Source organism: Mesoplodon mirus, assembly GCF_964341445.2.
Source record: "Mesoplodon mirus genome assembly, chromosome: 10".
Classification (NCBI taxonomy): Eukaryota; Metazoa; Chordata; class Mammalia; order Artiodactyla; family Ziphiidae; genus Mesoplodon; species Mesoplodon mirus.
The window spans coordinates 41,679,014-41,703,797 of NC_138986.1; the positions used below are offsets into that span (position 1 = coordinate 41,679,014).

At 39.4% G+C, this 24,784-nt stretch overlaps 1 protein-coding gene and 1 pseudogene across 5 annotated transcripts in view; one reads left to right on the forward strand and one right to left on the reverse strand.

Annotated features, from left to right (window-relative positions):
• FAM184A (family with sequence similarity 184 member A) overlaps nucleotides 1–24,784 on the forward strand; it is a 180,187-nt gene that overhangs the window by 92,698 nt on the left and 62,705 nt on the right. For all 4 annotated transcript variants that reach the window (XM_082633921.1, XM_082633920.1, XM_082633923.1 and 1 more), the window contains exons 2-3: nucleotides 22,422–23,276; nucleotides 23,993–24,128. In XM_082633921.1, the coding sequence (XP_082490047.1) occupies nucleotides 22,422–23,276; nucleotides 23,993–24,128 (991 nt within the window). The remainder of the gene's footprint in view (nucleotides 1–22,421; nucleotides 23,277–23,992; nucleotides 24,129–24,784) is intronic.
• Nucleotides 10,290–11,595, reverse strand: LOC309810878 (spindlin-1-like; annotated as a pseudogene). The gene has a single exon. The product of its transcript is annotated as a spindlin-1-like (transcript).

Genomic DNA, 24,784 nt, shown 5'->3' on the forward strand with positions numbered 1-24,784 from the left:
GGATGTACTGCTTCTTGAAGTGTAAGAAGCAGGAAAATTGTAGAAGAATCAGCTTCCTGCCTGGGCCTCCTGAAAAGAAGGTACTTGTCAGCTGCTGGAATGTTACATTGGCTTCATCTTCCTTCTTCCTGGCTGATGACACTTTACTCTTCATCCTGTTTCCACAGCACAGGATCTTTGGAATATTATTATCCTGTTTTGTATATCTGATACAGAACCTTCTAGGACATGAGTTAAAATGTTGGTTAACAATTCACTAATACTGTATTCACTAATACACATTTACCTTATATATCCAGTTATTGCAAAGACTCTAAATATAGGATAAAAATAGATTTTTATGGGGATGGGATATATTATATCACGTTAAATAAGTACCATAGTAGAGATGTGTTCAAAATATTATAGGAACCTACATATTGTAGGTCTCCCTAGGATTCATATGCTGGTTGGAATAGAGGTGATATTATGGTAGATATAAAAATACTTTTACATAGCCTTACCAATTCAGTTTTGACAACATTGATTAGTGTATTATATATTATGCATGTCTCTGACTGAAATTCCTTTGAGAAGAAAAGTAGAAATTGGATGGGTATCATAAAAACTATGGTGCATAGTTATGGTGTATTTGGGTAGTTTTTTATTTGGTGGGCATAACAATTACTACAAAATTGTCCGTTCATCTGAGGATCAACCTGGTAGAATTAACTTTACAAAGTATACCTTTTCCATCATAGACACAACTCTTTTTCTGATTTCTCAGGTTACAAATATCAGTGTGATTTTTATTCTTCTTTGTACTTTGTTCCCTGTATCCAATCTCTTATAAAATTCTGTTACAAGGAGAGAGGTGCAAAAAAAAAAAAAAAAAAAAAAAAAGTAACAATTGTAATAGGATAAAGGGTGACAAATATTTTTTCCTTTTTTGTTGTTGTTGTTTTTATCTGTTCTATTGGGTTGGCCTAAAAGTTCGTTTGGGTTCAGTCAGGTTTTTCCATAACATCTTATGGAAAAACCCAAACAAAATTTTTGGCCAGTCCAATATTTTTCAGGTTTTCTACAAGGCACAAAGATTACTTTAGTAATCAGAAAATATATGGAACATACAACTTTTTAAAAAGATAGTTTTTTAAAAAGATAGTTTTTGATAATTGGACAAAACAAGAGGAAGACATTCCAGGGAGAACACGAGTATTGGCAAAGGTTCAGAGAAAAACATAATTAGTTATGAAATACTTATCTACTTCCCTAATCCAGATTTTTGCAGTATAAATGTTTTTTAAAAAACAATTGTCCTTCATTGTATTTGAGAAGATAGTTTGAGTTGAACTTGAAAATATGGAAATCTTTTTTGTTGCAGCTTTGTTATTTGCCATTCTCATTACTAAATTCATTGTGGTGCCTTATGCATCGTCTGTCTGTGAATGAGGTTGGCAGGCGCTCTGGTCTCCTTTGCCATTTTTTGTAGCCTACTCCACATTCCCTCTCCATTACTATCCCTATTCCTCCAAGTCCAGGCTGCAGAATGCAGTGTGTGGGCTTCTCATTGTGATGGCTTCTCTTGTTGCAGAGCTTCTCTAGGTGCACGGGCTTCAGTAGTTGTGGTACGAGGGCTCAGTAGTCGTGGCTCACGGGCTTAGTTGCTCTGCGGCATGTGAGATCTTCCCGGACCAGGGCTCGAACCTGTGTCCCCTGCATTGGCAGGCGGATTCTTAACCACTGCGCCACCAGGGAAATCCCTGTGGGTGATTTTTCTACTGGAGAAATAGGATTTGGTAGGGAAGGGAGTAATGCCAGAGTGGCTTTTTGAGGAGACCTGAGCAAGAGCCAGCCCTATGAGATGATCATGTAAGCTGCTTAGCAGCTAGGAGGAGGAGAAACAACTAGAAGCCAGTAAGTGGTTTTTAAAAAAGGCTAGTTTCTATTAGGGTCTCTTTCCTTGATCTAATTAGAAGAATAAAACAAAAAAAGCAGAAGTTTTGAGAGACTCATGGACAGTAGTAGCATTTTGTGTTGGTGAGTGGAAGAGAGGAACAAGCCTTCCTTTACTCTTGATTTATTTTTATCAATATAGCAAGGGTTTCCTAGCTTCTTTGTAATTAGGAGCTAATTTTCTTTTCCATGGGTCTTTGAGATGGTTTTTTGACCACAGAGCCACGGAAGATGAGTAGGTGAAGGAAGGAATGTCACTTATGGTTTCACTTGCCTTAAGCCCGTGCACCGCAACGAAAGAGTAGCCCCCGCTCACCACAGCTAGAGAAAGTCCAGGCACAGAAACGGAAGGCCCAACGCAGCCAAAAATAAATAAATAAATTTATAAAAAAACAAGCTGCAGTTTGCCAGTCCATTTCAGCTGCATCTCAGAAGTTTTGATATGTTTTGTTTTCATTTTCACCCTTGACCAAAAGGTTTTACTCTTTTTCTCTTTCCCCAGACTCAGTTGGTTATCACCTGTGCCCTGGGGGGAGGGGGGAGGTAGGGCCAATGGGGAAACAAGGTTTGTTGCTCTTACCCGGGTAGCTTATGGCTCTTGTTCCTTAGATGATAAGGATCTGGGTGGGGTCTTGTGCTTTTTCAGCTGAGGCTGGCTGGCCTGTTGCATGGAGGAAGGCTTTCTCTTGTCTTCTGCCCTGTCTCCAGTCTTTCCTGTGGTCACCCACTGAGGTCATGGCTAAGAGCTTGTGAGTGTGCGCAATCCCATGTGCCTGTGGCATTCGTGGGTTCTGTGTTCTCACACTTGCCCATTGTAACTTTGTTAAATTAACATTTGTAACTTTGTTAAATTAACATTTGTTAACATTTTTGATGGATGGTTCAGTAAAAGACCACAAGAGAATTGAAATCGAGTTTATTACTTTACAGGTCCTGGAGGAGGTACACGGCACACCTTAAGGGGCCATGAGGGAGGTTAAGGCAGGGCGTAGGCAGCGATCGGGGTGGATCCTGGGGGAGTACTTTGGGGGGTCCCAGGCTAAGGCCAGATTGGTCAATTCAAACCAAAAAGGAGGGGGAGGTGGTTGGTAAGCTTCTCAGGGGCCTGTTTTTATCTAAGGGGCCCAAGAGGAAGACCCTGAGAGGTGGGGGAGACTGGTGATCACCAGGGCAGCTGGGGGAGTCACATCAGGAACTTACATTTACTTATGAGCCTGTGGGCTGTTTTCTAGGGCATGCATGCTAGATGGAGAGGATAGTGTCAGTTCAAGGCCCTGCAGGCCGATTGGCCACACAAAATGGATGCTGAGGCAGCAATGTTGTGGAGTAGTTTAGCTAAACCCATGCTCTACCTTTAACAGCTTGTTATAAATTTTAGCTGAATTCTTCTTACTCACTTGTATGAGAGCCTCATCTTATGTCTGTGCTCTGCCGTAAGTTTGTGTCCTGTGTGTCCTGGGAGGCTTGTCTTAGATTTAAAGCCAGGAGGTTGTGTTGTGATTTCAGCTCTTTGATAGGTTCAAGAAAACTTATGATTTTGTAGGTTGTTTGGTATTTTTAGTTGTTACTGAGGAGCATTGCTCTTTCCATCTCTCTACATCCTGCACAGAAACTGGAAGCCCCTCAGATGATTTTTTCAGTTGAGCACACACACCCAAATGTCATTCTGATTAGGTTTTTTGCTCTGAGTGGTTCACTTCCTCCAGAGGGTTCTTTAGTCTGCTGCCAGGGACCTGTTATAAGCCTGACTCCTGGCATTTGGAATCTAGGGAGGGGAGGGGAATGGGGACTCGCTGTACAGGATGCAGTTTTTATTAATAGACTTTATATTTTAGAGCAATTTTAGAGTCACAGAAAAATTGAGCAGAAAGTACAGAATTCCCACATACCCTTCCTCCCCTAATGGACACAGCCTTCCCCACTATCAACATCCCGCGCTAGGTGGATACATTTGTTAACTGATGAACCTACACTGACACATAATCACCCCAGAATCACCCCAAATAGATAGTTTACATTAAGGTTCACTCTTAGTGCTGTATATTCTATAGATTTTGACAACTGTGTAATGACATGTATCTACTATTACAGTATCGTACAGAACACTTTCACCGACTTAAAGATCCTCTGTGCCCTGCCTTTTCATCCCTCCCTCCTCTTTGGCAACCACTGATCTTTTTACTGTCTACATAGCTTTGTCTTTTCCAGAATGTCATATACATACAGTATGTATCCTTTTCAATTGGCTTCTTTTACTTAATAATATGCATTTAAATTTCTTCCATGTCTTTTCATCGTTTGATAGCTCATTTCCTTTTAGTGCTGAATAATATCCCGTTGTCTGGAGATACCACAGTTTATTTATCCATTCGTCTACTGAAGGATAACTTGGTTGCTTCCAAGTTTTGGCAATTATGAATAAAGCTCCTATAAAACATACATGTGCTAGTTTTCATGTGGACACATGTTTTCAACTTATTTGGGTAAATACCAAATAGCAAGGTTGCCAGATCATATGGTAAGAGAGCATTTAGTTTTGTCAGAAACAGCTAAACTGCAAAATGGTGCAGCCACTTTAAAAGGCATTCCTACCAGCAATGAATGAGCATTCCTGTTGCTCCGCTTCCTCATCAGGATTTGATGTTGCCAGTGTTCTGGATTGTGGCCATTCTAACAGGTGTATAGTGGTAACTCATTGTTTAATTTTCAATTCCCTAATGACATGTGATGTTGAGCATCTTTTTATATGCTTATTTGCTACTGCATATCTTCTTTGGTGAGGTGTCTGTTCAGATCTTTTGCCCATTTTTTAAATCAGGTTATTCATTTTCTTACTGTTGAGTTTTAAGAGTTCTTTGTAGATTTTGGATAGCAATTCTTTATCAGATGTCTTTTGCAAATATCGTCTCCCAGTCCGTGGCTCATTAGATTTTCACTGAATTCTCTGCTCTTAGTTTCATGCCTTATCACTTGCCCTCCTCTGGTTCCCCAGGCTGGAACTGCTCCAGCTCATTTTCCCAGTTCACTTCTCTTCTGTTTTTTTACCAGCATAGAGGAGGGTTAACTGTCTGCTTGGTACAAGTGATGACCTGAGGGCTTAACTACTCTTGACAAACTTGGAAACAGCATCTTTATCATCAGACCCTGGTTTTACCCCGTGTTTTCTAGCACTCTGCTGGACAATTCAGCTTGCTTTTCAATGGCATTTCTCTCTCTCAGCATTTAGGTTTTACAGCTTGTACTCTGACGAATAATTTACTATTTCTGCGTTTGCCTTATATCCTCTGGTCTCTCTGGCTTGGACTCATCTTCACTTTCTGTGTTAAGAAAGTCAATTTAGACTTGTTCCTGCACCTTCCTACTGTAGACCCTCAGGTTTCTTCTGTTCCTTGTGAGCAAAAGGTTCAGACAATTTTTTGTAGAATTGAGAATTGATTATTCTACTTTAAACATAAAAGACTTTACTCACTTGTTTTTTCTAATGACTTCATAGCACTCTTGATTCGTGGTGGTGGTTGATTTTTAAGATGCATCATTGTTTTATGAACCACTTAGAGGGAAAAAAATGCTGTCCATCTGTGATACACAATTGATTATAAGATTCTTCTCAACTTATGAGATGTTTAAATGTGGGGGAAAAGAAATGTATGTCTTAGAATCATTGTCCAGCACCACTGTGAGCATACAGACAGAAAAATATGTATAGATTCTAAATCTCCTAAACTTAGAGAGACTCATTTCCCAGTTTAATTGCAGGGACAAAACTCATCACCAGGAACTTTTTGACTCTATCTGGCTTTCCCTGGCACTCACGCGTCTCTCTGTTCAGGATTATCTGACCATACCAGCCACCCACCAAAACCATTCCTGTCTTGTGCCTTAACTCAGGTTGCTTTCTTCACAGTTCTCTCCACCGGCCTTTGTCCTTTCAAGCCTTTCTGTTTACTGCAGTCTTCATCCAGTTCCTCTACTGAAAACCTCTCATGCTATATATACAGTATTCTGTACTCAACAGCTTGCCACTTTACGTGTATTATCTAAAATTGTCTGCCGTTAGTTTGTGTGTGTGTTAAGCAGTTCTATTTAAGTAAGATTAAGTACGAACATTTATACTTTTCTTTATCATAATGCATATTTAAAAAGTGCTGAGAACATAGTAAGGCATTCACTCAAAATTTGTTGATTGATTTTGTTGTTGTTGTTTTTTGGGTTAAGATTTGGTAGCACAGATCCCATTGCATGGACCTTAAATAATAAGCCTTATAATAAGACTTCTGTTTGCTATTTCAAAAGTCAAGTTAAATTTTTCTTGGAGAAACAGATGTATTCTCTATTACCATCAAGGAAAATACCTCCAATGTTATTAGACTTTATATTTTTAAGAAGATTTTTCTAACAATCATTATAGAAATGCATAGAGCAAACATATCTTTCAAGGTAATTCTTTCCCAAAGCAATTGGATTTCAAAGGTCTTTTAATTTTTTTTTAATTTTTATTTATTTATTTTTGTACGTAAAGGGTTTGTTTTAAATGTTTTAAGGATAGGATAGAGTTACATCATAATTATAAAAATTACAGAATTAACAGATTTTATTGTTTATACTTCTAAATGCAGAGAACAGGGAACTGTCTACACATTGTATAAAATAAAATTAAAATTAAAAATGAATTCAAGCTTGAAAGATGAGGTCATTTACCTAATTTTAAAATGCGAACACGAAGACCTCTGAACTATACGCATTCGTTCAAACTGCAGTAATGATGGAAAATACAAAAAGCGCAGCATTTCCAAGGAACCACAGACATTTCGACCGTAATTATTTTCTGTTACAATAATTCCTGTTTTGTCTTTGGAGAACTTTTTTTTTTTTTTCTTAAGACAATCAGCTTGAAGAATGTCTTCAGGCACTACAATTTGTGACAATCAAAACAGTCTTCTAATGGGTCCACAGCATTCAGAGATTCAAGACCAATGCATTTCGGGGTTTGGCACGTAAAACAATAATAGAAATGAAATCTGGATTAGAAGCAACTGTGATTGTTTTAAGAATGCGCAGTCCCTTCAAATGCTGCAGGACATACACAACTGGAAAATCACCTTCTGTTGGCACTACATTTGCTTCACCAGAGCATCTTTATCCTACAACCACCGAAACAGCACAGTTAAGCAAATATACAGAAACTGAAAACAAATAAAAACAAAGATAGAAAAGAGAAAACCGAAATATATTTAACATGCAATTTTAGTTAGTTACATTGAACACTCTACTTAGAATAGAGCATGCAAAAAAGGATGGTCTGCTTTTAAGGTTTTCCTTTGAAGCTTTACATGGTAGCCAGACATCACGCACGCACACACACACACACACACGACACAATAATACTGTAGCAGGTCAGTGAGAAAGGCCAATACATTTTATACAGATTTCATGTCTTGTGTTGTCACAAGTCCCATGATAATTTTAGAAATTAATGTTGTATTCCTAGAACAAGGAACCAACATTCCGATACCAGGAAAATGCAAGCAATGCATGCAGATCTGAAACATGAGCCTAGACGAAGGCTGAAATACTCAGCTGCGGAGCAGAGTTAGTCACGGCATCAGGACGTGTGGTTTAAGCCACCAAAAGAAAAAAGAATGGGGAAAAAAAGGAAAAACAACAACAAAAAGACCCTTCCCCCTCCTTCAACCCTAAAAGCAATAAATGGAACAATGATTAAAAGAATGATGATAAGAGGGCTTCCCTGGTGGCGCAGTGGTTGAGAGGCCGTCTGCCGATGCAGGGGACGCGGGTTCATGCCCCGGTCCGGAAGATCCCACATGCCGCGGAGCGGCTGGGCCCATGAGCCATGGCCGCTGAGCCTGCGCGTTGGGAGCCTGTGCTCCGCAACAGGAGAGGCCACAACAGTGAGAGGCCTGCGTACCGAAAAAAAAAAAAAAAAAAAAAGATGATAAGAAATCACACGTCACATTCATTTAGAGAGATCACGTGGTATTAAAAGTTACTAAAGGTACTTGCAGAAAAACCACAATGCAAGTCATTAAGTAATGCCAGAAATGTTTCAACTGACCCAACCCTCAGGATACCTCCAAAGGACTTTGTTTTTCAGTCCGAAGTCACTGTGTCCTGTTCATGCAGTGCACGCTGGACAGCTCCCTCTCTGGGCCACACATGTCCACTTGGGCACGGGGAGCTCGGCTCAGCCTTGAGATTCACATGCAGAAACTCTTACGAGAGCCACCGGGAGAACAGATGACAGATCTGTAGCATGACACTTGTTTCTAGCACAGGAGGAACATCTAAGACCTGGGTACCCACTGCATGGAGAAGCTCACCCCTGGCTGCCCTCGGTGAGGCACTGGGCACGCTGGAGAGAACTGGGGTGCTGTATTTACATGGTGCGCGAGGTTACCACCCACCAGCAAAACAAGGCACAGCCTTCCTGAAGGTGAAAATGGGCATCACACAAACCTCGCATAGCGCGGCCTTGAAACTACAGGATCTCTTAACATCAAGAACAGCCATGACAGGCGTCACACAGACCTGGTGTTTGGCTGAGATTCATATGCATTTAAGCTTTCTGCCCAAATCTTAGGTAAGATTCTCAACCTCCACAAGACTGGTTTCACAAACCATCTTTCTCCTAGCTTTCAAACTGCCAGGGATCATCCAAAACAAAGTGATAGACTGACGTTTTGCTTCTAAATGAACCACTTTTGCAGTTCTATTTTAGTTAAGGACAACTTGCAGGAAAGGATTCAGTGGCTAAGGGCTGCTCTCAGTCACACCCACAAGCCAGTGCAGGTAACTGACCCTGATGTGGCAAGATCCACCAAATGGAATGAGTCCACATCAACAGCACACCATGAGCAAGAATATACAGCACCACAAAAGATGTCAGGAATTTAAGCTGTTATTTGTCTAGGCATTCTTTGAGGGGAAAAGCCGAGGGGGAAAAGCCTTCTGGCCATAATCATATATCAGTAATAATAGTAATAAAAATAAAGGTATCCCAGAGAACTTGTTAAAAGGCAACACCGCCATTCTTAAACTTACATTTCTAATATAAAAGCACTATGTTCTTCCAGGAACTTACCAAATACACAGAAACCACTGATATACTGTTGCCTTTTAAATCCATGTGCTAAAATCCAGATTACTAATTTGTACAAATAATGGACCAAATGTGCCATCCAAAGTACACCTGCATGGAATAAAGACACAGACCTACTAGAGAATGGACTTGAGGATATGGGGAGGGGGAAGGGTAAGCTGTGACAAAGTGAAAGAGCGGCAAGGACATATATACACTACCAAACGTGAGGTAGATAGCTAGTGGGAAGCAGCCGCATAGCACAAGGAGATCAGCTCGGTACTTTGTGACCGCCTGGAGGGGTGGGATAGGGAGGGTGGGAGGGAGATGCAAAAGGGAGGGGATATGGAAACATATGTATATGTATAACTGATTAAATTTGTTATAAAGCAAAAAAATAAAAATAAAATTACCTCAATCTAAAAAAAAAAAAAACACAAAAAACACAAAGTACACCTGCATTACACTATGTGGACCAAGTACCTGGGCTTTGCTTAAAAAGGAGTATTTATGATAAAAAATGTAAACAAATAATGTACAAAGCTTAGAATTAAAGGCAGCCTTTTACCCAGATTTCTAACTGTTTTGTAAAATTCTAATGTGGGTCATTAAATGTTCATAGGTGATTCGTATTTGAATTTACACTTTAAAGCCTCCAGACTGAAATGGTGCTCTGAACTTGACTTTCAAAACAAGCTGAATGTCCCGATGCACTTCCTGTGCCCAAATTTAATTTTGAATAAACAGCAGTAATACACTAAATACACTGAATACAAATGGCTTGGGTCAGCAATCCTGTTAAACTGGAGAAAATTATGTAAGCCCCAGTCCAACCCACAAAGAAAGGACTGCCCATGAAGTGTGTTTGTGTGTACACACAGATCTGTTTGTATGTATATATACATTATATATGTATACACACAGATATAGGTAGGTAGGTAGATGTAGATACATATATATCTCAAAAAAAGGCAATAGCAAAAATACCAAACGATGCTCGCATTGTGGCAGCAGAATAAGAGTGTTAAGCGTGAAGGGGAAAGTGGAGAAGATCTACTGCAGTTTTAAATGACCGTGATACTAGCTTAACTTTTACCAGACTTGCCTGTAAGTCCCTTCCAAACAGACAGACTTCCTTTAAGAGGAAGGAGTTCCTTACGCAAAATGCTTTGTGTTCACCTAAATCTGTACTATTCAGAACAAAACCAGTTCTGCTGGCAGAGATTGTGGGTTCACAGGGACATTTAAGCTTTCATTAAACTGGAAAGCAATCAAGTCTTTATGTCTACAAATTATACATTTAATAGTTCCACAAATTTGGCAGAGTCCGTGATGACATCTAGGATGTTTTCACCAAATCGTAGACATAAATATGGAAATCATCATCAAGCTTGATGAAATAGATGGTTTGGCTTCTACTTGATGAATGACCATGCCAGTCCTTTTAGCGTCATCTTCTTTGTCATATTCCACTTGTTTGCCTACCAAGCTGTCCACAACTTCTCCCGGTTCCCTTTCTGCTGGAGGTGAATCATTAGAATCGGGTATAATCTGAAGGTCACCTTTATAATCATCTAAGAGCCGGTACGTGTACAAGACGGGATCTTTTTCATAGGTGATGTAAAACCATGTGTTCATTAGCGCGTGCTAAGACCATTCCCCTCCACTCGTCTTTAGAGCCATCCTCTGTCTCAAACATGTGCTCCACTGCTTTGCCAATCATCGTGTCAGCTAGGTGTGCATCACTGATTCGAGATGTTGCAACTCTGTTAGGGAGGACTTCAAGCGCAGAAACTTTTATCTTTATTAAGTTCTAGTCCATAAATACAGTCAAATCCATTGTATTTTATAAGATGCAGAGGATTTACAGGCACCTGGTCCAGAACGGTTCCTTCCCACTGGGTGATGGGGCCATTCCCCTCTTTCCACCCATGCTGAATCCTGCAGCCTACGATGTTCCTCCGGGGCTGGGAAACAGGTTTGCTCGGCCGCACACTGGTTCGGTGTTTTTTGTGGTATGTTCGTTTCTTCATCATGCTTGCAGATACACCAGCATGGCCTGCATCCGCTCTGGACCGCTGGCCAGGTGTCTTCCCGAATGGGGTCTTCATTCATCTGTATTTAAGTGAGCAGCAGAGTTGCTGGACTAGGATGAAAATTCAGTATGCTCCAATTTGAAACTTTTCACAGAATTTCAATATTCTTGTCAATCCATCATCCCAAGCGCCTTTTTTTTTTTTTTTTTTTTTTTGTAAGTTCAGCAAAAATACGTGAAATCCTAAGTACTCGGCCGGCTACCTAGGCCACCATCGGCAGCCCGCTGGCCCTGTAGTCCCGCGCCGAGCTCCGGCCCCTGCCCGACAGAGCCAGACGGCACTGCCCCGCCCCCGGCCGCACGGCGCACGCGCCCTGCGCCCTTTGACTGCACCGGCCGAACCTCCCGGGCCGGCCCTGGCCGGACGGGCCGTACTACCCAAAGGTCTTTTTAATTTAGAGTTTTATAGTGCCTTTGGCTTAAATAAATCCAGATGAACTTTTTATTTTGTTAACTGCTTCGTAAATGTTTTATTGGGACATAAGTCTGTTGTTGGAATTAATTTGATTACATAATGAATAAAGAACAGCCTTTGTTTAAAAAAATTTTTTTCTAACTTATAACAAAAGAAACTGGACCAAGAAAAGAAAAACGTGGAAGTAATTCATTGCCAGGAGTAAACTACTGTATATGGGTAGCATCTGTTCCCTTTCCACTCACCTTGAACTACAGATATTCTGTGAATCTTCCTGGTAGATCCAGTTCCATAGTTAATAATGGCAAATGAATATGTGGCTTAATATTTTGTGAGAATATGGGTTAAAAGGTTTACATCTCATATCATATTCCAAAAGACTGTTAAAATTCTCTCTAAATACCTAGCCTGCCAGTTGCCTTGTTTCTTAACCGTTCTCTCAGCCTCTTCAAAAAATCCCCTCAGAGTTATGAGCAGTTCAAGCTTGGCCTTTGGACAGGTAGCCCACAGGGGGAGCTCTTACTATTCAGGCAGCCCCTTTGGAGGGCTTGTCACATATAGGTAGGATGGGTTTTCATAGGGACTAAACCTTTTTAAACAAAATTCAATTCGTTTTGTCATTTTTTTCTCATTTCTTTAAACTGAGTAGGACATCATGAAGAAGGAACAGTGGGTTGGAAGAAGGTTGGGGAAGAGTAATAGTTACTCTAGTTATGCCCTCATAATGTGGTATTACGTACTCTAATCACCAGTAGGATGGATTGAGAAAGCACAACATAAAATTTCCACAAAGAGGAACTTGACATAATTCTATGAGTCTGTATCATATGTATTCTACAAGACAGCCAGCCTGGTCTCTTCAAAAATGTCAGTGTTCAGATTAAAGGAGACTGAAGACTCAGTACAATGTGGGATCCTTGACTGGATCTGCATTGATAGAGAAAAGCTGCTGTAAATTTATTATTGGAATAATTTGATAAACCTGAATATAGGCTGTGTATTAGTTAATATTCCATTAGGCTGAACTTCTTGGGTATAACAGTGCTATTGTCTTTGATCTTAGGAAATATATACTAAAGTATTTAGGGGTGACAAGTACCTGGAACTTATTTTCAGATGGTTCAGAAAAAAGAGAGAGAGAGAGAGAGAGAGTGCGTGTGTGTGTGTGCGCGCGTGCGCACATGCGTGCACGCATGCACATGCTTAGTGCTGTATGAGTTTGGGATTTTTTTCTTTCAGACGCTTATTTTACACTAAATGATGTTCTGTGGGTTTTGCTTCTTGTTTTTTTTCCTTCAGGATGAATGGTCATTTGTGACCTTCTCATTTCATTTTTTTCCTTTTGTCCACCCCATTTTGCTAGCATGAAGCTGCTTGGGGCTAGTTCTTAAATTCAGCTCTGTAAACTTTTCTTACATTGCAATGATTAATCCTATAACCTAGGTAGCATAAATATATGCTGTTATTGCTCATCAGTAGAATAGTAAGAAAATATGGATGGATTTGTGCAATTTCATCACCTCTAAAACACATTTTAAATGCATTTCATTAACATGCCCTTAAGGATGCTAATAATAATCAGGTTCCAAAAAGTGGACCATTTTATAGAAACATTAGATTCTCTAAGTTAGCTACTTAGAGCTCATCAGTTATATTTAATAATTTGTGAAATATTTACTTGTAAGGCTGGTCTGGGAGTGCCATTGAATGTAAATTGAGGTGCAGAGTTCTCTGGTCTGTGTTATTGCTCTAGAACAGATAGAACAGACCCTATATGGCAGAGGTCAATAACCCACTGTTTTTGAGAAGTTTGAGAGACTCTTTTCAATATTCTTTAACTTTGGTGGCTTAAGGACCAAGTAACCTTTTGCTAATTGTATCTGAGGGTTTAATAATAAAAACAGAATTATAGAAACATATCCTTCCTGCGTTTAGGGCTGCTTTTTTTTTTAATATTTATTTATTTGGTCATGCCAGGTCTTAGTTGTGGCTCATGGTCTCCTTAGTTGTGGCTCATGGTCTCCATAGTTGTTGCATGCGAACTGTTAGTTGTGGCATGTATGATCTAGTTCCCTGACCAGGAAATGAACCCTGGGTCCCCTTGCATTGGGAGCGCGGAGTCTTTTTTTTTTTTTGCTGTGCGCGGGCCTCTCACTGTTGCGGCCTCTCCCGTTGTGGAGCACAGGCTCCGGATGCGCAGGCTCAGCGACCATGGCTCACAGGCCCAGCCGCTCCATGGCATGTGGAATCTTCCCGGACCGGGGCACGAACCCGTGTCCCCTGCATTGGCAGGTGGACTCTCAACCACTGCGCCATCAGGGAAGCCCGGGAGCACAGAGTTTTAACCATTGCGCCACTAGGGAAGTTCTTCCTTTGTTTAAAATGTATGAGATCTGTTTTTTTAATTGAAGTATAACTGACCTACAACACTACATTAGTTCCAGGTGCACAACATAGTGATTCGGTATTTCTATATGTTACAAAGTGATGTCTGTTACCATCTGACATAATACAAAGTTATTACAATATTTTCTATATTCCCCATGATGTACATTTCATGCCCACGACTTGTTTATTTTGTAACTGGGAGTTTGTACCTCTTAACCTCCCTTACTTATTTCCCTCACCACCCCCGCCTTGCCCGTCCCTGCAACCACTTGCTTGTTCTCTGTATCTGTGAGTCTGTTTCTGTTTTGTTATTTCATTTAGTATGATACTCTTTAGGTCCATCCATGTTGTCTCAAATGGCAAGATTTCATTTTGTAAATAAGTTTCAAATGAACTTATTTACAAAACAGAAACACAGACTTAGAGAATGAACTTATGGTTACCAGGGGGAAAATGCGGGAGGGGAGGGATAGATTGGGAGTTTGGGATTGACATTTACACACTACTATATTTAAAATAGATAACCAACAAGGCGCTACTGTATAGCACAAGGAACTTGGCTCAATATTCTGTAATAACAAATGGGAAAAGAATTTGAAAAGGAATGGATACTTGTATGGGTATAACTGAATCACTTTGCTGTACACCTGTAACTAACACATCATTGTTAATCAACTATACTCCAATATAAAATAAAATTGTTTTTAATTCCATTTTTTAGGGCTGAGTAACATTCCATTGTGTGTGTGTGGGTGGGTATGTGGGTGTACCACATCATCTTTATCCAGTCACATATTGATGGGTGCTTAGGTGGCTTCCATATCTTGGCTGTTGTAAACAATGCTGCAATGAACATAGGAGTGCATATATCTTTTTGAATTAGTGTTTTTGTTTTCTTTGGGAAAATACCCAGAAATAGAATCGCTGCATTGCATGGTAGTTCAATTTTTAATTCTTTGAGGAACCTTCTTACTGCTTTCACTGTGCGTCGGTACGTAGTGGCTGCACCAATCTGCATTTCCACCAACAGTGCACAAGGGTTCCTTTTTCTTCACATTCTCATCAGCACTTGTTATTTGTTGTCTTTTTGATAATAACCATTCTGACAGGTGTTAGGTAATATCTCATTTCGGTTTTGATTTGCCTTTTCCTGATGATTAGTGATGTTGAGTATCTTCTCTATGTCTCTTGGCCATCTGTATGTCTTCTTTGGAAAAATGTCCATTCAAGTCTTCTTTCCATTTTTTAATTGGGTTGTTTGTTTGATGTTGAGTTGTATGAGTTATTTGTACATTTTGAATATTAACCCCTTATCAGATAGATTGTTTGCAAATATCTTCTCCCGTTCAGTAGTCTGCCTTTTTGTTTGGTTGAGTTTCCTTCACTGTGCAAAAAGCTTTTAAGTTTGATGTAGTCCCATTTGTTTGTTTTTGTTTTTATTTTTATTTCCTTTGGCTGAGGAGACATATCCAAAAAAAATATTGTTAAAACTGATCTCAAAAAGCATACTAACTACATTTTATTCTAGGAGTTTTGTGGTTTCACATCTTACATTTAAGTCTTACATCCACTTGGAGTTTATTTTTGTATATGGTGTGAGAAAGTAGTCCACTTTGATTATTTATTTTTGCATGTAACTGTCCAGTTTTCCCAACACCATTTATTGAAGAGGCTATTTTCCATTATATATTGTTTATCATAGATTAATTGTACCAGAACTTTAAAAAAAATTGTCGAATCTGAGATTGCTCCTTTTTTCTTTGTTAAGTAGTCTTGTGCCTCATGTAGTGCTTATATACTCTGAGGGTGAGTTTTTCTCTCTCCCTCTCTTCTGTTGGTCTGTCTGACTGTCTCTGGCATTGATCGGAAAAGGAAAGTGAACAAATATCCAGAATTTTCAAAATAAGCAAGAGATAAAGGAAAACATTACCCTGAGGAGCAGTGATGACAGGGTCTGCTCATGGTTGCTGAGTGGTTGAGTCTGTCGTAAGACAGACATACTGGGAAGACTGACTGAAGCTGGCCTCACCAAGGTGAAGAGCATCATCTATGGCCAGTGGAGAGAAGCTCCTGATGGCTTCTGTGCTCTAAGAACACGATCTCATCTCCCTGTTACGGAGGAGCTTGCAGCAGTCAGACAGGAGTTGCCCGTCTTCCGTCTCCACCTCAAATCCCGGTCTTTAACCTTGCTCTCTTGGGAGGAGTTTTTCCCTACTGTCAGTCAGTGCCAGTCTCTCCCCCTGTGTCAGGCAATCCTAGCCTCAGACTTTCTCCATGACTTTGGTGCACCAGTTAGCCCTTCCCTAGGATACATTTTCAATTCCTCTTTAAAAAACAACAACAACAACAACTCTCCCTGGACTGGACGCTGCTGCCCCCCAAGCCATCATCCTAGTTGTCCCTATTTATTTCCTTCCTTTGACCGACTGTTTCTCGGAGTTTTTTCTCTCTGCTAGCCGAGTGCCTCCATTTACTCAGTATCCACTTGTCCACGCGCTCTGCCCTCACTACTCTACTGAATGTGCTCTCTCAAAGGTTATTTCTGAGATTCTGAATGCAGGGGCTGCAAGTGTTCATTTTTCTTGATTTCTGTGCAGCTTTTGACAAGACGCCCTGCCCGTCCCTCGCACCCTGGGCTGTGATGCCCTGCTTCCACTCTTGCTCACCTCTCTCAGCACGTTGCCTCTGTCTGTGGGTCCTCATCCTCCTCCCGCCGCGGAAACCCACCCAAGGCCTGGTCCTCGGTCTTCTTCCTTCTTCCTCAGTAGTTTCTCCCTCTTGATCTTGCCCAGCTCAGCAGCTATGAGTATCTCTGCAGTGGACCATGTCCACTTTTCTAGCTCCACAGCCCACCTTTCCCTTCACGGAGTCCCGTGCTTACCCATCGATGTGTCTTTTGCTCATACTGTTCCTTCAGCCTGTAATTCCATCTCTATAGCTTTCCCCTTAATATTTTCACTAAAAGAGATTCTGGTTAAAATATCCTGTGATAAACCATAATGGAAAAGAATACGAAAAAGAATATATATATATATATATATATATATATATGTATAACTGAATCACTTTGCTGTACAGCAGAAATTAACACAACATTGTAAATCAACTATACATCAGTAAAAATTTTTTAAAAAAAGAGATTCTGGTTAAGATATAAGTAAGCATTTTACTCAGAATAAGGGAAAACTCATACATTACCATCCTCACTCCCACCCCAGCAAAGACTCATTTTGTATTTCTCCTCCTTTGTAAGATGTATCAATATTTCACTTTGACAAGTTGAGTAAATATTTCTTTAAGGTTAGTCTCCACTAAGCTGCAAGAGAATAGACACCACACATATGCATCCAGTTCACCGTTGTGCTGATTATAGGTCTTGGCACATAGCAGGTGTGCAGTATTTTTGTTGAAGGGAAGAATGAATGAAGTAGGAATTGACCGTTAAAGATTTGCTAGTAAGCTATCAAACTTTATCTAGTTAATTAGATTTTTTTTACATTTCCAAAATACATGTTCTTTTTTGTAAGTGTAATGATTAATGTTCAATATCCTTGAAAAAGTTTAAGGATGATTTTTATAAATCAGTTTTATTTCAGTCAGTGATTTTTAAGGAAATTTGAAGGGTATCTGTTGGAATTAATGTTCCTTTAACTTTCTGTTTTCATTTTCATTGTCATGTTTTTCTACAGCTAAGGCATTTCGAGTATTGATTCATTCTTTTAGCACTGTTAATGTTAATCTTTTAAAATGATTTATTGTTTTCTGATTATAGTAGTAACATGCATTCATTACAGAAGGCTTAGAAATACTGAATATCCTCAGTTAAAATTTGGTTAATTTCTTAATACACCTTTAAATATGCATCTGCACACACATGCACACTCATTGTTTTCTCTGTATGAGATTGGATTTTATTGTATACAGTAGCATGTGTATTTGCCTTATACTACAAGCTTTTTCTTTGAAATATCCTCCTAAATGAGATGTGCTGTTTAATGGTTTCATGGTTTTATATTGTGGGAATGTACCATCATTTATTCAACGATTCCCTTACCTTAGCAGGGTTAAACCTGTTGGTATAATATGCAACAATTGAGGTCCGCTTAAAATATTTTAAGCTCATATAACATACTTATCAATGAACATGCTTTATTACTAATGAGTTAGCTTTTAGTGGGAACATTTATATTGCCAATGTATTTGCTCTGTCGACCATAGCAGAATACTGTAGAACTTCTTGCTGTGTCCTCACATGGTGGAGACAGAGAAAGGAAGCAAGAGCTCCGGTGTCTCTTCTTATAAAGACACTAAGTCCTATCATGAGGACCCCATTCTCATGACCTGTCTAAACTTAATTACCTCCTGTTATCTCCATATAACATCATGTTGGGAGTTACGGCTTCAACATATGAATTTTGTGGGGTTCAGGGGAGACACAATTCAGTTCATAGCAGTCAACAGTGAGAACTATTTCAGACACTTTTGTTTTTACCTAAGTAGCATTTTTAAAATTAGGATCTAGAATTGTTCTCATTTTATCTGTGGGTAAGAGTATCTGAAAATCTTCATAGAAAAAATAAAAATTACTCACAATTGCTTACTCATCATGGGTTATATAGTTAAATTATGCATCATTGGCATAAAATGGAACTGTGAAATTGCATGAAATTGCTGAAGTGATTGTACTGTCCCATTCCATGAATGTTCATAGTTCCAGAAAAATTGCGAATGGCTCTTAATGTCTTTTAAAATAGTTTATGAAAAGAGACGTTAGAGAATTTCCTTTTCTATGTGGAAAATCATAGCCAATTTTATGGATGATTATGATCACTTACTGAAGTTTCTTTTAAAATGAGTCTCGTCCTCTCCATAAATAAATGATACAACTAACAAGGAAGGCTTAGTATCTTATAGTGCTTTATATTTTAAAAAATCTTTATATAACATCATTTTAAAATGACAATGATAAGTTGATCTTATAACAACAATGTCACTAGGGTAGAATAAATACGATCTCCATTTAATATTGAGAAACTTGAAGCTTGGAGAAATTATTTTACCTAGGGTCAAAAATTCAGTTTGGGTCCATTCTGTTACTTCAAGTCATATATCTTCTATGTGTTCAAAGAACATAGAACCATCTATATTACCTTTGAGAAATAATAATCAGAGAAAGATACTAATAAATGGTTGCCTTTGTAATTATGTAGAAAAGTGAATAGCTAGAAGATACTTTGTATAGTAAGGTACTTGAAAATTCATATATAGCATTCTCATTTAAAAATAATATAATTAGTGGTATATTTTAAATGGTCATTTCTAAGAGCACTGCTCATTTGTTATTGTCCTTGCCATCTTTTTATTGTTCCTTTTTAAGGTTTTAGAAATTTATTTTAACATTGCTTTCCTGGAAGATACAAATATATGGTCAGCATGATACTGTATTTATTTTATGTAATATACTTTCAGAATCACATAATTGGTGTTCTCAATGATGAGTGGTAGTGGTACAAAGCCTAGACTGTTTAGTAGAGAGTTAACAAAGCTAGTGCAAAATCAAACTTTTTTATTTTTGGCTGCCAGTTTTGGCTGGTAAGATAGCTGTGTATAGGTTAGGACAGGAGTTGGTAATAAGGTCTTTTCCACAAATCAACTCTGCTGTTGTAGTGGGAAAGCATCTGTAGGCAATACATAAAGGAATGGACCTAGCTGTGCTCCAATAAAACTTTATTTACAAAGACAAGCAGCAGCCATATTTGGCCTGTAAGCTCTAGTTTGCTGATCCCTGGATTAGAATATAAAATGAAATAGAACTTCTCACCATAAGATTTCGCTATTCTTTATCAGATGTTTTGTTTACTTTTCTTAAATTCTGTTTTAATTTAATGCTTTAATTCGTAACCTCGATCCCCTTTAATTTCACCATTTTATTCACATTTTTGTGTGCTCCTGAGCTTCTCTACCTTCAGCTACTTTTCTCGGCTAACATCATCACACAGCTTTCCAGCTTGTTGTCAGGACACCCCAAATTAAACCAGTCTAACATTTGCTGAGTTTCAGGAATGAGTGGTGGTAAGGAAATGGTGATGTTGGATATAAAGAAAAGATAGAATCCCATGGATCCCATGGATGTGGGTGGCTTTGGAAGGCTTATTAAAAGAGGCAGAACTTGAGCTGACTCTTGAAGACTGAGGGAAATTAAATTAGAAAAAAGAGAAGAGTATTTCAATAGTTGACAAGGGGAGGCTCACATGTTGCTTCCCTCTCCCTTTTCATCACCAGTTATATAGAATCCCACCATGGACTGGCCCTTTTCATGATCATTTCCTGGAGCAAAGTGCTAACAGCGTGACTTATTTCCTTTGGGGATCCCATCTCTTTGGATTATCTCTTTTCCTTCCACGTGCTTAGTAAGATGAAGAGGGAATGCATGCAGACATGCTCTGGGAAGGTCTGCAACCTGGGGGCTAGACCAGCTCTGTTCCAGGCACTCTGGCAAATGGACTCCTCTCCAGCTGGTTGGTGTCTTTTTCCATAGTGCCCCTTCCAGTCTTTTCTGGCATCAGTGTGGTAGACAGGTATGACCCTGAGGGAAGGGAATAGGAAGCCACCCAACTTTCTTGGTTTATAGGCTACCTTTAAGATTAAATGGGTAAATAACAGGAGTCCTCCATGGGGATGTGTGTTAGCCCATTTAGGGACATAACGTGGAATTTGGAATTAGGTTTATTAAAAAAGAGAGACCGTGAATAAGTATTTATTTTCCTCTGTGGCCCTTGTAGGAGAAGGGTAGTTGTGGCAAGACAGGTGGAATCCTGCCGTGTCTCAACCTTTTTTCTTTTGGTATGACCACATCTCAGTCACGCTGAAGAAAATAGATACAGCAGACCTAGCCGAGTGTATGGACAGGGGACTGGGTGTGGAAGACAAAGCCCTGTATGGAGGGAGTGAAGCCCCTGCAGTGGGGTAGCTCCAGTGTGTATTCTGCCTTCTGCCAGTATAGCTGCAGGCTTAGCAGGCGACAGCCTAGATTTAGCAGCATGATTTGGAGTTACCAGGATCTGTGGAGAGCCAGGTAGTTTGTCTCAGTTGCCTCAGTCTGCATAAACAAGTTCTCTACAAAAAGGGCAACACTTCCGCATCTTAATTGCAAAAGTATTTGGTGCTGGGACTTTCCTGGTGGCGTGGTGGTTGGGAATCCGCCTGCCAATTCAGGGGACGCGGGTTCAGGCCCTGGTCCGGGAAGATCCCACATGCCGCGGAGCAGCTAAGCCCGTGTGCCACAACTACTGAGCCTGCGCTCTAGAGCCTGCGAGCCACAACTACTGAGCTCGTGCTCCGCAACAAGAGAAGCCCCCGCTCTCCACAACTAGAGAAAGCCCATGCACAGCAATGAAGACCCAACACAACGATAGATAGATAGATAGATAGATAGGTAGGTAGGTAGGTAGGTAGTATTTGGTGCTGAACGTCATTTCTGAAGCCAAAGTAAGATTATATTAAAATGAGCGAAGTTCCAGGACACTGATTTTTAGCCTCTGGATTTTTGCTGGAGTGTATAGTATTTACTTTTTTTTTTTTTTTTTTTACTTCAGAAGAAAGTAGGCACATCTCTAAGCCTTAAGTAACAGTTGTGAATATTACTGTTGGACCGCAGGGCTATGTGGAGGACATCAAGGAACATACGAGAGTGGGAGTGTTACTATAAAAGGAGTATGTTGTCATTGGAATTAAGGTGGGGAAATCTCAATGGAATCATTAAAACCCAAGGACAAAGATGAAAATAAAGACCTGTACTCAGAACACTCTGGCTCTAGGAATCTGGCTTGCTTGGAGGCAGAGGGAAAATTAGGCAATGAGTAAAACTACAACATTTGATAGGTGAGCACAGAAGTACTAATTGCATTTTGTAAGGAGACCACTTGGGAGTGAAAAGGATCAGCTTTAAAAACAGACCATGATGGAACTAGAAAAGGAAATTTCTAAATTTAAAATATACCAGACTTTAGGCAGTTGAAAGAGGCCTTTGGGAAGACGTAGGGCCTAGAACTTCCACTCGTGCAAAGCCTCCTTCATCTCTAGGCCTCCAGTGCAGGGCAGAGACTTACCATGAGGCTTTTCTCCTGATCCCACCACAGTCCCCAGGAAGCTAGACTGGGCTGTAGAAAAACTCCATTCTCATAGACCAGGTAGCCTCCTTTGTCTCTTTCCTCCTCACTGTTTCATTTCTAGGAAAACATTCTTAATTTTGAAATGCTTTAAAATCCTAATCAAAAAAGTCTTCAAGTACAGATTTTAAGATTGGGCTATGTAAATTTGCTAAATAAATCTATAAGTACAAAAACAGTGCATGAAGTTTTAGTATTTAATATTTACCATAGCCAATATTATCTGCATAGAAAAAAATGTCAATCCAAATGAAAGAATTAACTTCAATTAGAAAATAATATGGTTTACTGAATTCTTCTCCCTTTCTCTTTAAAACCATGCAGGTAATATATGCTTTGAACACTAAAAACGATGAGCACGAATCTGTAATTCAAGCCCTCAAAGATGCTCATGAAGAAGAAATCCAACAAATTCTTGCAGAAACAAGAGAAAAAATATTGCAGTATAAAAGCAGAATATCAGAGGAGTTAGACCTTAAGAGAAAGATTCAAGTTTTAGAAGCATCATTAGAAGATCACATAAAAATGAAGCAGCAGGCTTTGACAGAATTTGAGGCTTATAAGCACAGAGTTGAGGACATGCAACTTTGTGCAGAAGCCCAGCATGTCCAACGCATAGTAACCATGTCTAGAGAGGTTGAAGAGATTAGAAGGAAATTTGAGGAAAGATTACGGAGTTTTGGACAAGTCCAAGTACAGTTTGAAAAAGACAAACGGTTGGCATTGGAAGATTTGCGAACTGCTCACAGACGGGAGATCCAAGAGCTGCTGAAGTCACAGCAGGATCACAGTGCCTCAGTTAGTAAAGGACAGGAGAAAGCGGAGGAGCTGCACAGAATGGAGGTGGAGGCCTTAAACAAGACACTGGAAGAGCTAAGGCTTGAGCGGAAAAAGCTAATTGAGGATTATGAAGGCAAGTTGCGTAAAGCTCAGTCCTTTTATGAACATGAGCTAGATACTTTGAAAAGGTCACAGCTTTTTACAGCAGAAAGCCTCCAGGCTAGCAAAGAAAAGGAAGCAGACCTTAGAAAAGAATTTCAGGGACAAGAAGCAATTTTACGAAAAACCATAGGAAAATTAAAGACAGAGTTACAGATGGTACAGGATGAAGCTGGAAGTCTTCATGACAAATGCCAGAAGCTTCAGACAGCACTTGTTACGGCAGAGAACGGTGTTCAGGTGAGTAAAGAACATTACACTCAACACGTGGATTTCTTTCCCACTTTTCTCTTTCTCTTTTCGATTAGACCACTTTAACTTTCTTTTTTTCCATTTTGCTTTTTTTCTACTTTTCTTTTGTGAGAAAATCAGTGAAAAGGTAATCTTTATTACCCTGTAGCTGTTATTTCCTACAACAGTTTCAGATATGAAAGGCCCAGAAAGATAAGCTTAAAACCTTATTGATTGTTTATGAAAGGATTTTTTAATAACATGTTAATATTTTCCCAGTGATTTGGGAAGTTTAAAATATTGGTCTTTAATTATATTTTTTTCCTTTTCCTCCATTAATGATGGGGTCTGCACGTCAGTTGATGTCCAGACACTGAACCAAAAATTAATATTGCTTTATAAATAGGAGTATGGCACAAGTCTAAAACAAAAAGCCAAAAAGTCTCTCTGGCAAGTCTCTTTGTTTCTTGGCATAGAAAATTTCATAGGTGTGTTTTTAATATCTGCGCAGCATTTAAATATATTAGAAAGGGTCGAATAGCCTTTCATGACTGGGTCATATGACTTATGAAGATAACAAGTTATGTGTCACTGATACAGATTCAAAACTAGGTATTGTTAAGTGTGACTTTTGAATAAGAGAAAGTTGCTGCTGGTAGTTTAAATGAATTTTTTAGCTTAGCATCATTCTCGCATATTAATAATGGCTATTTGATTTTTCTTAGGTTCTTCAAAAACAGCTTGATGATGCCAAGGAGGGAGAAATGGCCTTATTAAGCAGGCACAAGGAAGTGGAAAGTGAGCTAGCTGCAGCCAGAGAACGTTTACAGCAGCAAGCTTCAGATCTTGTCCTCAAAGCTAGTATGTCTGACCACAGTTCTTGGTGTATTCCTCAGCTAAAACCAACACTTAAATGTTAATTCGAGACAGAATTAGCCTTTTCTTCTCATATTTTAAAATTATTTAGGTTCTAAACATGTTAAAGGGTTCTGTTATCTTGTTAATCAATCATAAGCAAATGATAACTTATTTTTAGGAATATATTTCCATAAAAAAATTAAGAATTATAGGTTTTAGCACCAATAAGTCAGTCACTAAAAGAAAAACACTCTAAGAGGCTTTGTCCTTTAAAAACATGTCCTTTTAAAACATAAATATTTAAAAATACTTAAATTAGTGGAACTATATTTAAATTACAACAGCCTCATTTCATTTGGCTTATTAATAAGGATCATTTTACATCCTAAAGCTGGTTGCCCGTCCTGACGTGGCTGACATGCTCATTTCGAAGCCCTCACTAGAGGAGGGGGTGACCTGTATCCATCTGAAGTGACATTTCGCTGGGGTGTTTGGAGAGCCAGGGGAGGCCTTTGAATGAGTTCTTTGAGGATGTCATCTGATTGACTGGCTCATTGGTGAATCCCAGATCACCCTCCCCCTGAAGCAGAAGCTTTTCGACTTTCATCTGTATGAAAGTCACCTGGACAGCTCGTGCAACCACAGATGCTCGGCCCCAA